The sequence below is a fragment of the Aythya fuligula genome, chromosome 4 (genome assembly GCF_009819795.1).
Source record: "Aythya fuligula isolate bAytFul2 chromosome 4, bAytFul2.pri, whole genome shotgun sequence".
Lineage (NCBI taxonomy): Eukaryota > Metazoa > Chordata > Aves > Anseriformes > Anatidae > Aythya > Aythya fuligula.
In genome coordinates, this window is record NC_045562.1 from 34,029,746 (window position 1) to 34,043,456 (window position 13,711).

The window sequence follows — 13,711 nt, forward strand, 5'->3', positions numbered from 1 at the left end:
AATGTTTTTGAGAGCACGTCTAGAGTGGTGATGTGGCCCCACTACTTTCTAACCAGCCCTAAAGGGTGAGAATATTTAGAAAGAGAGCCTAAAGGCATCCTAAAAACGTGGCATCATTTCTTTAAGATAGGTATTTATTATTCTGCCCTCTTGAGAGTGTTAAGTGATGACTCTGCTAGGCGAGATCAGCCTTGCCAATTAACTTCGTCTAGCTGGTTCCCTTTGAAACGCACACGCTGGTCACTAGAAGTCCTTCTAAAAATAATGTGTTTGGCAAGAATCAGGATAGTTACGTTGAGGGAGAGAAAGGGGGGAGAACAAAACAGAAATGAAGGCAGTGATATAACCCAGAAAGTGCCACATGAGGAGCAGCAAACCTAGTTTCTAACGATTGCACCTTGATACAACGTTACGACAGAAAACATCAGGTTCGTTTTCATTTTTTATTGAACCATGTGATGAGCAGAGTACAAGTTATTTTGAAACTTTCATGATGACCACATCAAGGAAGTTTCACTCCATTTACATGTGGAAGAAACCACACATTACAACTCAATTGTTTTCTTGCTTTCCACAGACCATAGATTTTGGGAACTTGCCAAAAGCATTGCTGCATTTAATAAGTAAAATCAGAAACACTGGGCAAACCTCCAGAATTTCATGTTTTGCTTGAGTTCTCTTTATTTGTGGTCTTTCTTTCTGTCTTAATAATCTGGCTGGGGTGACGGTATAATAATTTTCAGACAGAGCAGTAAGATGCGTAGTAGTAGACAAAGAGTGGCTGTAGCAGTCTTAAGCAGCATTTAGGAATACAGAATTGTGTTAAAGGAACTGTAAAGCCCTGCATTTTGTGTAAGGGCCACGGTATGCTCCAAGGGCTTTACTCATTTTGATTGATGTCTCTATATTCATTTGGCTTTAACTGAATTGGCACATCTGTTTCCGACAGTTTCTTTTTTCTGTCAGCCGAGCAACTGAGATATTTGGCATCTCAAATTTAAAATTCAAATAGAAAAGAGCAAAGGCAGTGTTTACCAAGTGGTGGGCAGGCTGGAGCTGTTACCTCCTAGGCTTTTTCTAAAGATTCCTCCTTGTGCCCCTGTCGAGCACTTCGTGGTCACAAGTCCTTGCTGCTCACGTGGTGGTAGAGCTCCTCCTTGTTTCCCATTGCTAAATTGCTCTGGTAGATACTGGTGACAGAAGACAACCAGTGCTTTTTCTTAAAGCCTCTCTGTGTGAGCAATTTGAGTGGTTGTTACATGCTTATTATGTCATTACAGTGAGATAGAAGGCAGTCTACAGGATTTCAAAGAGAAGGGAATGGACGATCAAGACAATTTCTGTCAAGATGTTAAGTCAGAGTAAGCTAAATTGGAAGATCACCCCTTTTTCCTTTCCTTTTTTAATAAGTAACTTCCCATTCAGTTTACTCTGACATAGCTTTACAGCTCGCTTAGAAAATAAGCTCACTCTGTACAGTGTAGTATTTTATTTTCCTTCCTTGGACTAGAATTAAGAGAGACAGAATAGAAAAATATTCGATGGTTAAGCAATACTCAACTAATACAGGTATTAAAATTTCAGAACATTTTGTGTAATGTTGCTAATAACCTCTTCAGGAGTTTCCTAGAGACCTGATCCTTTAAGCTATTCATCTTTTTTTTTTTTTTGCAGAACCCACTGGAGTGCAAGAATATTTGCAATCTGTAAAGAAACCATGTATTTGCTTTTGTAATTAGCATCGCTGAAATCAGCTGTAGTAGAAAGTATCAAAACTCTAGTTTTTAGCCCATTTGTGAAATGATTCCTTTTGCAGATGCACACTTTGATAGAACACCAGAAACGCTTGTGTTAAAGGCTGCAAACGTGTGTCTGGTAAATCCCTGGGTCAGGATGCCTGTTTGGAAAATAGTCTTCTGTTTCACGCAGAATAATGACTCCGTTTGTTCTAGGTGTTATGCAGACGCTTACTAACACTCAAAGAAATTTTAGATGGTACTTGATGTCACTTGTTCTAGCATTTCCACACGTAACAGCTGTAATTCTTCCCCTCCTCCCCTAAGTGTGGGAAATCATTCAAGAATGATAAATCACATCTTCAAATTCTAAAAAAGTATTCTTGATCCATCTGGGGTTTTTATGTTGTTGTATGTGTGTGTGGTTGGGTTGTATTAAAAACAGTTTCAGCATGAGGACAGCATGTGTCATATTTCTAAGATGCTGTCCTGTGCCTCAGCTAAGCAGTCTGCAACCACGGATCTGCAGAGGATGCCTGAATCACTTGAAAATCTGTATGATGTTGTTGATTCCGTACCAATGTCTGTAAAATTATGGACGTTACTTCAAGGTTTAATTCTTTCATACATTAACTAGTGTAACTTTTTAAGTATGCACATCAAAAGAATAAGCAATACAGTTAATATTAATGTAAGACTGTCTTTTTAATGACAGTTCCCAAGGATGGTCTCAAAAGCCAAGCTGCATTTGAAGAAATGAGGGCAAATTACATTAAAGAACTAAAGAAGATGGTAACTAAATGTCCAAGTAACTCTGGGCAAAGCTGGCAGAGATTCTACCAACTGACTAAACTCCTTGACTCCATGCATGATGTAAGTATAACTCCTCAGGGAGTGCAGACAAGTTAAGCAAAAATCTCTCCATTAAGGTAAACCAGTAGTTTTTAATTGTGCTAACTCACAGGGAGAAAAAAAAAAAAAAAAAAAAAAAAAAAAAAAAAAAAAGGAACCAAAAAAAATTTTTAAAGGAACATCTGAGAGAAGTCGTTAGCAGACAAATTTAAGGACAATTGCCAAGTAAAATAAGAAAATATAAGTCATTAAGGGCTGGGTCCTGCTGCCTGCTCCGCTGTTGAATGGTAGTGTGTTCTCTGTGATTCACTGAAGGTCAGAGGCTATTCAACAGGAGGAGTGGTGTTAGCTCTGGCCCTGTTAGACACGGTGCGAGTGCACCACGCAGAGTATCCCTGAGTCACTTCTCGCTGAAAGGTGCTGGATCAGTGTGTCACGCATCTAACGTGCCTGGTGTGCTGATAAATGTTGAAATAATTTGCTGATCTTTTACAGCTGGTACTCCAATAAGGATGACTTTAAAAGATATTTTTAGACTTTGAAGCCATCTTGGGGATTTGAAGCTTTAACTGAGCTTTTCGAGTATAAGATGCACGGTATTGTTAGGTTGTTACTACCGTCCTGTCTAATTCCAGCATGAGGTGTTTGTTTTGTATGCGTTGGGTGTGAGATGTAATTAATGACATGGGAAACTACAAGTTTAGTCCTGAAATGACAAGGCTATTGGTGCTTCAGCAAAAAACGACTTGGAAGGGTTGTGGTGGGTGCTTGGTGCATGGGACCAGCTCGTGATTTCAGAGCAGGTGTCTAACGTTGAGCTGTTGAGCCCGTTTCTGGCTGATAAAGTGGTAAGTGCAGAACGTTGCTTCTCCAGACGTGGAGAAGCATCCCACACCCTCCTTCAGAGGAAACCCCTCTGAGGAAGCCAGTGGCCCAGCTCTGCTGATGTCCCCAACCTGAGGGGTCTCCAGTGCCCCATGTGAGTGCCCATCCTCTCTGAAGCTGCGGTGCAGTGAGTGACGGGGCTCTTGGGGCCAGAGATAGAGCTTTATCAGGTCTGGGTACAACAGGGGGTTGTCCCACGAGCAGAGGCTGAAGCATGGCAGCTCGCAGGGATGACCTCCCAGTAACAACTGGTAAATGGCAGCAAAGGAAGAAGCTGGTCTGCTCCATCCTGGGTGGGCAGGAAAGTAAATTTGCTGCGTGAAGGAACGACAGCACTTGCTTTCAGAGCCTGCATATAAATGTACTTCTTTGTACTCGACTTAAATTTCATTTTTGTAGAGACAGTACAGTACAGTGCACTTCAGGTCAAATCTGTATAAGAGCCTGAGGTCTGTTTACAGAATGTACATATGGAATTATTTTTCAAATATTGTTCTGTTGTTCATTAAAACATTGAAAATCTTGGTGGGAGGCAGGGAGAGTATTATTAGTACTGCAGTAACAGCTCATTCTTCGGAGATCGGGTTTCACTTGCTCTGTGCCAGCAAAGGAAGTTGTAGTGTTTCGGTGGAAAGAAAGGGGATGGGTGATAAAATCATTTGCAAGATGTTCACATCTGAACCTCAGGGCAGTTAGCAAACCCCTGCATTTAGGTGGTTTGCTAATCCTCTTGAGAATAGGCAGCGTCTGGGATTTGCTTTTAGGTGGATGTGTTTGTGTGGCTGAGGTGACGGGCTGGTAGAAGCACGCTGGCTGGGAATGCCACAGTGTCCTACAAACACTTTCCAAAACACAGCATTAACCACTGGAAGCTGCACTAGCCAGAGGAGAAGCTCCTTCAGATTGCTCTTGTGTTTTGTTTAATCTTTAATTAAGCTATTTTTGTGTTACTTTTGTTTTAATAGAGCGCTCTATTACAAAGGACTTTGTAAAGAAACTCCTATTGGCAGCATTCTCCTTTTAAAAGACCAGTTGTCTACACAACAGTGCTTTCTTTCAGAGGTGTTATTTGAGATGCTCAGCAAAGACACTTGTTTATTTTTCCTCTCTAAAACTGATTATTTGCGTCTCTGTGTTTGAAATCCACTGGAATACATTTAGAGAGGTGATAACATTAATGAGAAGTGAGAATTGCTCCTCTCCCCCCGCTGCCAGGTAGGGCAGCATTTCTCCGTTCTGTCCGTGTAAATGCAAATTTTCTGCTCAGTCCCTTCGTATAGGAGGAACGCTTGTTCAGCCGTCACCTGTGTATTTTTAACTTACTCCATTATAATTTTGGAGGATCAGAATAGGTTTGGTGCTGAGCAGTCTAACTGGAGCTGAAGTCCCGTGTTTATATGCGGCCGTAGCTACAGCGTTGGCATTTGCAGCAGGCACCCGAAGGGACTTGTGCACAGTTCATGCTTATTCAGTCCTCCCGCTGCCTCCAGCTTTTTCAGCAGAGCAGAGCAGAGCAGGGCAGGGCAGCATCTTGCCATTGCAGAGTTCACTTTACCTGAGCGAGGCAGCCGACAATGAAGGAATACTACTTCTTTGCACCTTCACGCTTCCTTCTATCGACCTTATTTTTAGATAGACTTTCTGAGGGCTCCGTGAAATGAACCACATGGGAATATCGGGTTACGGGCTGCTTGGCTTATATAACATGAGGAAGAAAAAAAAAAGAGGAAAAAAAACAAGATGGTTTTATATTGCTCTGTGCTGTAAATCATTCATCCACATAGCGAACGTATGTGCAAGTGAGAAAGTGCCGAGGTGAGGGAAAAAGAAATTTTCAAGAAGGCCAGGTAGGCACTTAGGTATTGGAAAAGATCAGCAGCTTTACCTAATGATCCACAGAGCCTCTAGGCACCAAAAGCAAAACTGAAGTATCAAGAGATGGAAATCCATCCCAAGCAGACGAGACAACCGCGGTCTCATGCACATGCGTGTACACACCTGCAGTCAGCCCTAGGAGCATGTCTGTGGGCTGCAGCGTGCCCGGCATCACCGTGTGTCTGCGTCGTGCTGCGTGCAAGCAGTGGCTGCTGACACAGCCAGCACCAGCTGACAGCATCGACCAGGTTGCACGGCGTGCCCTTCCCCTCCCTCGGCGCGAGATGACAAGGTGAGGCTGTTGCCATTTACTTGCTATCGTGTCACAGCTCAGCCGTGCTTTCGTGGATGGACACGGCGTGGGTAGGGTCTGGGAGCACTGTGGGCAACAGCACCATCAACCTCTTTCCTGGGCTTGTGTTTCTTCTGACGTGGCTGGCCCACTTTCCTCATTCCAGGAGGCAGCATTAGGTGTTGAGAGCCGCTGCATAGCGGGGACTGTCTCTAGCCTGTCTCTACCCAGAACAGAAAGGTTTCAGTCCTGTGCCCATGAGGGCCGTGGGCATTTCAGCGAGGGGTACGTGTGCAGGGCTTGGTCGTAGGTGAACTGCATTATGTGATCAGACGAATGGCATGCAGGAACATTAGAAACAGATGTACTGCACATGGTATCAAAAACTTCATTTGGATCCTCCTCAGCATCTCCTGTTGGCTTTGGCAGGAAGGGTTGTATCTTGCATGGCAAGCCTCATTTCATATAGAGACTTCAGTGTATGGTTAGGCGGTTTGCAGAACAAAAGCTGAGTTTGGTTTCAATCTGGCTGATACTAAACAGACTTCGAGTTAAGAGGGCTTTTGTTTCGATGCCATGACATTAAACCCTAATGTGAACCTTCCCCTTGTCTTGGCAAGGCACAGCACTGCACTGTCATTTGCTTGTTGATATTTTCTGCCAAACAAAAATAAATTCTTTAAGGCTCATGCTGCTGAATAATTAATTTTTTATGGTTCCTGAAGGGAATACTTTATAGCTGAGGTGGATCTTTCCGTAGGCTGAGAGAGCCAGGATTACACTCGCTGAGAAAGCTGACAGGGGGAAGAAGGGCGCAGCTCCTCGAGGGGCAGGTTTGCCAGGCACAATGCGGTGGATGCAAATGTGCCTCTGCAGGTGCTCGATCCCACAAATACGGAGCCACAGATGAGCCCCTCAGCTGTTGCCAGCACCTTTGGGTGCACTTCTGCTCCTGACTTGCCAAAGTTGTGTCCCGCTGCTGTGAGCTGTTCAGTCCCAGTGCCTAAATTCTGCGCGTCAGCATTTCTCTGCTTGCTGAGAGGCAGGAGCCGATCCCCAGTCCCTTGTGTGGCCACTGCAAAACCAGCAGCGATGTAAGGGCGCGCGTGTTGTAGCTGATAAGCGTCTGTTAAGTGAGAAATTCGTTCCCAGATCTTTAGTGGAAACATTGGGCTGCTCTCAGGGTCGTCTTGCTCCATTTGTCATGGTTGGGTCTCTTCTTTGTAGTACGAGGTGTTTGTTGGAGGGCAGAGTCCTCTGTTCCCAACAGAACAAGGGAGACTTGGCCCAGAATTTACCCTGGCCAAGGGCTCAGGACGTTTCATTGCTGTATGATACTGTGGGTTCGCACGCAAACTCCAGCTATGCTAACTGAGTTCAGCTCCGGTTCCTCCATGTCATGTCCAGCTGTCAAGTGCTAGACTACCTGCAAGTGCTGTGGTTTCTGTGTCCATGTTTCTATGGAGAAAAAAAGAGAGTGCAGTTCCTAAATGAGATAAATGCAGCTGTCCAGGCAGAACAGGGTTGCTGTCTGCTCTGGTTAGATACTTTTAGTGCCTAATCCATATGTATTTTATCCTCCCTTTATTCCTTGCTGGCATGAGGCAAAAGCACTGCATAGCTGGATGCAGAAGCTTCCTTCCTTGGACTTGCCTCACCTTCCCCCTGCACTGTGTGTGAAGTTTTCCTCTTTAGGAAGTTTTTGGAGTGTCATTTTGGTAGGAGAATGCTGGGGTTTTGTTAGTAATAGGTGCAGCTAATAACAGGAAAAACTACTCAGCACCATGTTGTTATCCTACTGCTGCCTTAATTGCTGTATCAGTAGGCTTCAACGCAAAGATGCTCCTGATAGAGGAGTGCTGTGGGCTTTCATAACATCCTCAGAGACTGGAGGAGATCCTGGAGTCAGAAAACTTAGCGCAGAAATGGGCGCCCTTGCAAATGAGACCATTCTTACCACTTCTGGAAGTACGAGGGCATGGCGAGAGTGCCAAACCCAAATCGATTATTTCTGCCGTAAAAATTCTGCAAGTGCTCAAAGGTCACTGTAACTGTATTAACTTCAGGGACTTCATTAACAGATTCATTTTTTCTAATTACGAAGAACAGTATGGGTGGAAAAAGTTAATTTTATGGAAACCCCACCCTGGTAAGAGAAAATGAAGTTAGATTAATACTCCTGTTTCTCAGAGGCATTTAATACAGCTCACAAAACGTGAAGACTTGATTAAGTAAAACTCTGAGAAGTACCAGATCTGCTGCAGCCTTGAGAAGGTTTAAGTGCGGCACCCTCTCTGTAGGGCAGTGCTGGCAGGACGAGGAACAGTGAGTGAGTGAAGTGGTGAAGGGCTGCAGCCAGCAGCTGATCCGCATGCCTGGAAGCGAGCTGTCCTGCCTTGGAGCAGTTGGGGTGACAGGGACGGGGACGTACCAATTCCCAGCCGCGTGTCCGCACCCCTGCAGCCCAGCTCAGCGCAGGGCTGTTGGCTCTGTCCTCGGAGGTGCCCGGCATCTGAGAGCTGCTGCCCTGACTGCCTCAGGATATCCGGGTTGTGTCCTGAAGAAATGGGAGTTGGTTTAGTCGTGGTCTTAACTGCACTGACTGCGCTGTGCTAAGGCTGTAACTCTTAAAAACGTGGTTTGCTAACTGGAATAGTCAGAGACTGTGGAAGCAGGCAGGTTTCTGGTCACTGTCGCACCAGTTGTGAAAGCAGCAGCACTCCGTTCACACCGCTGAATTGTAGTGGTGCCGTTCGGGCTGCTGTGGTGGAGGTGGTGTCAGCATTTCTTGCGCAAGCTGCCAGAAGCAGAGGGTGAAAATGGTTTGGTAGAAGGCAGTCAGGAGCCTGCAGAACACCAAGATTTTATAGTCCTTTGAAGAAGAAAAATCAGCAGTATATTTGATCTAGAAAAATCATAAGCCAAATGTAGAGGTGCCAGACAGCTTGCGTATCTTTCTAATTTAGAGACCACTTGTAACCTCTCGTGTATCAGTCACTGTCACCACGCTGACAGAGCTTACATCTTAGAAAAGAAAGCAAACTTTTCATTTCCTTACAGGAGAGGGAGCTTCTCTTTTAAAGCAAAAGGCTAGCTAACTTATTTACCTGTTATAAATCACACTAACTGATAAAATATAGTGCCAGATGAATGCTGCACAGGCAGCTACTGAAATTTCAAACTAATGTTGCCTATGGAAGCTGAGTTTTTCATCCCTTCAGTGCATCTTCATATCAAGGCTGCTGGCAATATTTAAAAACACATGAATACGCATGCAGAAGAGCACTGCTTGCTGCTTGGTTCTCAGCCGTGCTCCTCCCTCCCTTCAGTTACTACTTCTGCAGCCTTCTCTAGCTGACCGTCCCATATTATATTATTATATGCCTCTGATTCTCTTGCAGTATTTATTTTTATTTATATATGATATGATTTTCTCATATTCATTTTTTTAAAGAAAAGCCAACAACAAAAACCCCTGGTGCTAGACCCCCAGCCCACACAGCTGCAGTTGTTCTAACCAAGTCCCGTGGTTCAGATGCTTCAGCTTGGAGTTCTTATTGCTGGTTTTTGTTGTTGTTGTTGTTAAAGTGGTTGATTGTTATTAAATATGTTAAAGTTGGTAACTTTGCTTAAGAAAGGAATTAGAGGACCAAAAATTTTCAAGGACTGACTAGATAGAGAATACATTATTTTTAAGGTGCAAAAAAATTATTATGTGATAGGGAGTTCTAGATTTTCATCCTAATTGCTGGGTAATTTAACCTTTCCTCCCCCCTCTGGTGACACTCGTGCTATGATTATGATAACTGTGGATCACATCCTCTGTGCTCCCCACTGGACAGCTACCTTGCTTATTGTGTAGAACAGATTATGCTCTCTTGATGTTACTAATTTTCAGTTTGCCTTTATTCCACGTATCCATCAGCCATTCATGTATACTTTATATGTTACAGCTAAAAGCTAGCTATGAAGGGCACAATTAATAGTTTCTAAGTTAGCTTTCCTGTGATACCCATTCCACTGCATTCAGAAAAAAAAATCTACACAAATTGGCGTGGCGCAGGAATTAGCTTGGATCGACAGAAGGTGAGCCATCGGCACAGCACGGCTGGTTGGTAGGTGGACGGCGATGACCCCAGCCCCTCTCTCAGTGACGTGAATGAAGTGCTCATGTTCAAGTCATGGTCAAGGCTGTGGGATGTGAGGCTTGGTTTGCCTGGGTGCTGGTGTTTGAGGACAGGCAGGAGGATACAGTGGCTGTATACCAAGAGTTTCCTTCACTTCATTTTTGTGCATGATTGGCCTATTTTCTGCATATGGTATAGGCAAGAAAAAAAAATCTACTGGCTAAAGCTAAACCCTTGAACATCAGCATTTTTTCCTTGAAAACCAAATTATGTCTGTGCTGCTTATTTAGCATGCATCTGTATTAATTAATTAGCATTGCCTCATGACATGCCAGATCATCAGGAACGAACTGAGCAATAGCAAACAGCCTCTCGCAGTGCTCAATAGCAGAAGGTTGTGTGTCTGAGTGGTCCCAGCACTTTCTTGGTGGTGTTCATAAACTGCTTATATGTTTGCCAGAACAGCTGTGAAAGTCCTGAAACTAAGTAGTAAGGTCTGGAGCTGCAGGAAGGGAGTCTGTTGTTGCCTGTATATTTTTATTTCTTTTTCAGCTTTGCTGAGGTACACTTTTATTTGCTGTATCTTTAACTGGGGCTTTACTGCAGCGTACAACTCTGCATGTTCAGAACTGAAACAACAAACTGGTATTTGATAAACTGCATAAGCAGAAATGGTGTAAATCCTTTGTAAAGACAGAAGGCACTGCATTATTTTTGACTTTCCAAACATCAGTTTGCAATTTTGTGTGGAGACAGACACAAAAAAAAAAAAAAAAAAAAAAAAAAAAAAAAAGTAAAAATTAACTTTGATTCATGTAGTGTGGTTAAATTTCCCATAAGGTATAGACCAAAACAAAGACCTGGAACTGACAAATGAGAAGAATAAATCTGGAGATGAGGTAGAAGCCAGACTGTATTGGTGCTTTTAAGACGTGCATTGTTTTTTTCCACACACCAAAAAGCTGATGCTATCTGTATGCTATTTAGTGTTTTAACTTGCATTCCTGTTGCTCTTGGAGACCACCTTTATTAGGATTATGAACAGCTGTCTGTTGCCATTTGGGACAGCTATGATATGGTTTCACGTGTGAAAACCTCTGCTGCCCAGAGTAAGCAGAAGGGCTTCTGCTGCTAAGTGTAAGGTACAGCTTTGTTCTGTTGGTGGTCCTACAGTAGTAACTCAGTACTTGAAGTATTATAGGAAAAAAAAGTTTCCTTCCCTGTCATTGAAGGACTCCTTAGAAATGTTTATCTTATCTTTCCAATTCTCAATATTATGCTTAATTTACTGAAAGTAAAAGTGTGCTGCTACCAAAAATAGAGAACTTTATTAAAAACAAAAAAAACCCTCCTACCTCCCTAAATATTGCCTCTCTAGTTTAATGAGAAGTAAGCAGAAAAAAAAAAAAAAGTGCAATGTGTATGTATTGAAAATGTATTTATATATGAATAGAAATATCTTATCAGGTGAACCCTCTCATAGGGACTGTGATGCTATAAAGCCTGGAAGGCCTTGGTGTGACATGGCATTTGTTTTGTTCAGCTGCTCTGGCAGTTTTTAAGTTGTGGCCCTTGGAGAGTACACTGAAGTTAACCAAATAATTTGACTTAATGTACGTGTATTCAGCTGAAATGTAAAGAGAGTTACAGCAGTTTATAGTTGATCTTTTCCCTGTGGGCAGAAGGCTTTCTTTTCATAGACGCTGAGTACCAATAGTTTTCATGGTGGCTGGTTGCTGTTTAATGAAATGCGAAGTGTAATAATGGTAAAAAATCAGATCTGTGGAGGCATCTGGGTTTCTCCGTGTTAGCTGATTTTGAAACAATGCCGTAGCACTTTGGGAGTTGAATATTTTTGTTTGCCTTTTGCTTTGTTTGTTTGGAAATGGACTACCTAGTCAGAATAAGGTACCATTTCTTGGTAATAATCCCTCATTATCAATATTTTCCCTAAGTATTGTTTCTTTCTGTGTTTCAGCTTGTCAGTGACTTACTGGAATTCTGTTTCTACACCTTCCGAGAGTCTCAGGCACTGAAAGTAGAGTTTCCAGCCATGCTGGTGGAAATCATCAGTGACCAGCTACCAAAGGTGGAATCTGGGAATGCCAAGCCCCTGTACTTTCACAGGAAGTGATAGAAAATGTCTTAAATGGAAGAACTTTGCCTTAAGTTTCCCTGTGTTATTCCACACCCATGAAGGACCCAAGAAACCATATTTTAAACATGCTATTTACACTTGTTCAGCAGTCTCTGAATAGTCTAAAATCATACGAAGGGTTTGGGGAATGAAAAACAGTTGACTTGGATTTGGCAAGACCTAGATGTTTGGAAATTACCCCATAACCCTAAAGCATTTAGAAAATATTCCTGTTCCTCTGGATGAAAAGCCATATCTAGTCAATAACTCTTTGATTTTGATATTTTAACAGATGGAGTTTTAAATATGCCATGTAGTTTCTGGTATTGTTTGCTTGTTTTAAAAGGGTTCAAGAACTAATGAGAACTTTTTAAAGCTTACCCTTGGTTTGCACATAAAACGTAAAGTCAATATGGGGCATTAATATTCTTTTCTTGTAAAAAAAAATAAAAACAAACAAAAACTATATATATACACACATATATACACACACACACACAAAACCCTAATGTGTAAAGTAATAACAGAACATTTGGTGTGGAATACTCTGTTATCCCCACCTGTGGCATTTGTTATCCCATGTTATCCCCTCATAGATGATATACACTGTGTTAAGTGTCCATTTACTATTTAATTAAGAAGGATAAGATGCGAAAACAAATGCCCTGGTATCAATTTATAGTATCTATTGTGCTGGCTTTACAAATAATTTTTTGCAGTCTTTTGCTGTACTGTACATTGCTGTATGTATAAATTGTGAAGGACCTGAAATAAGGTGTAAGGAACTTTTGTAAATGAGACAAAAAAAAATCTTTAATGGTTAATAGGATGAATGGGAAAGTATTTTTGAAAGAACTCTATTTTGCTGGAGACTATTTAAGTACTATCTTTGTCTAAACAAACAAGGTAATTTTTTTGTAAAGTGAAATGTTCTGCATGCATAATGAACCGTTTACAGTGTATTTAAGAAAGGGAAAGCTGTGCCTTTTTTAGCATCATATCTAATTTACCATCTTACAATATCTGTTGTAAATAACCACACTTAACCTTTTCAGTTGTATTTAAGCCTTTCTATTTTCCTCTATATTTTTTCTCCCTTTTGTCTCGCTTGCAAGTATACGTGATGAGCACATCTTAGAAATCGTGCTTCATATTTCTGTAGGAAACTACACTTGTTGTGTTTGCCACTTTACGAAGGTTTCATTTAACAAGACAAATTACAGTCTCTCCAAAGCTTTTGCCAGCTTAATGATACAGTAAGTTCTTGCCCTCTTCTCCCTTTCTCTCTCAGGGGAAGAGGTGAATAAGACATTGAATGATTTTTCTTTTTTTATTACGGTTTCCCAAATTGTTTTTTTTGTTTGTTTGTTTTCCTTTGAGTACTGGATACGTAAAACATCTTAAAAGGTCAGATTGTTATTTCAGATTGGGGAGAACGATTTCTGATTATGATGAAAGGAACATGCAGATCATTACAGTAAGTACATCGAACAGACTTGTACTGGTGAGAGGGAAGGTAAGGTACTGATACGGGCAGATTAGCTGAGTAGAATTTTTAGTGAAAAAACTCCAAGCATATTTAATTTTGTATGAATTTTTTGTAATAATCAGAACACATGAAAGAAAGATGTTCACACTACAAGTTCAACTCAGTTGGTCTGATTTTGTCTCAAAAATGTTTTCTGTAGAATAAGACTGCAAAGAAAAACTTTTTGAGGTGATTTTCACTATTTCACAATTTATAAGCAACTATGAAATTTTGGAGTAGAATAGAGGACAGGTGAACTTTTCTGAGGCTCAACTGTTG

General features: G+C 41.8%; 1 protein-coding gene across 4 annotated transcripts in view; it reads left to right on the top strand.

The window, feature by feature from the left end:
• The window catches only part of NR3C2 (nuclear receptor subfamily 3 group C member 2), a 198,070-nt gene extending 185,703 nt beyond the window's left edge, over positions 1–12,367 (top strand). For all 4 annotated transcript variants that reach the window (XM_032186017.1, XM_032186019.1, XM_032186018.1 and 1 more), the window contains 2 exons: positions 2,452–2,609; positions 11,746–12,367. In XM_032186017.1, coding sequence (XP_032041908.1) covers positions 2,452–2,609; positions 11,746–11,901 — 314 coding nt within the window. In that variant the 3' untranslated portion in view covers positions 11,902–12,367. The remainder of the gene's footprint in view (positions 1–2,451; positions 2,610–11,745) is intronic.
• Positions 12,368–13,711: the final 1,344 nt, after the last annotated feature.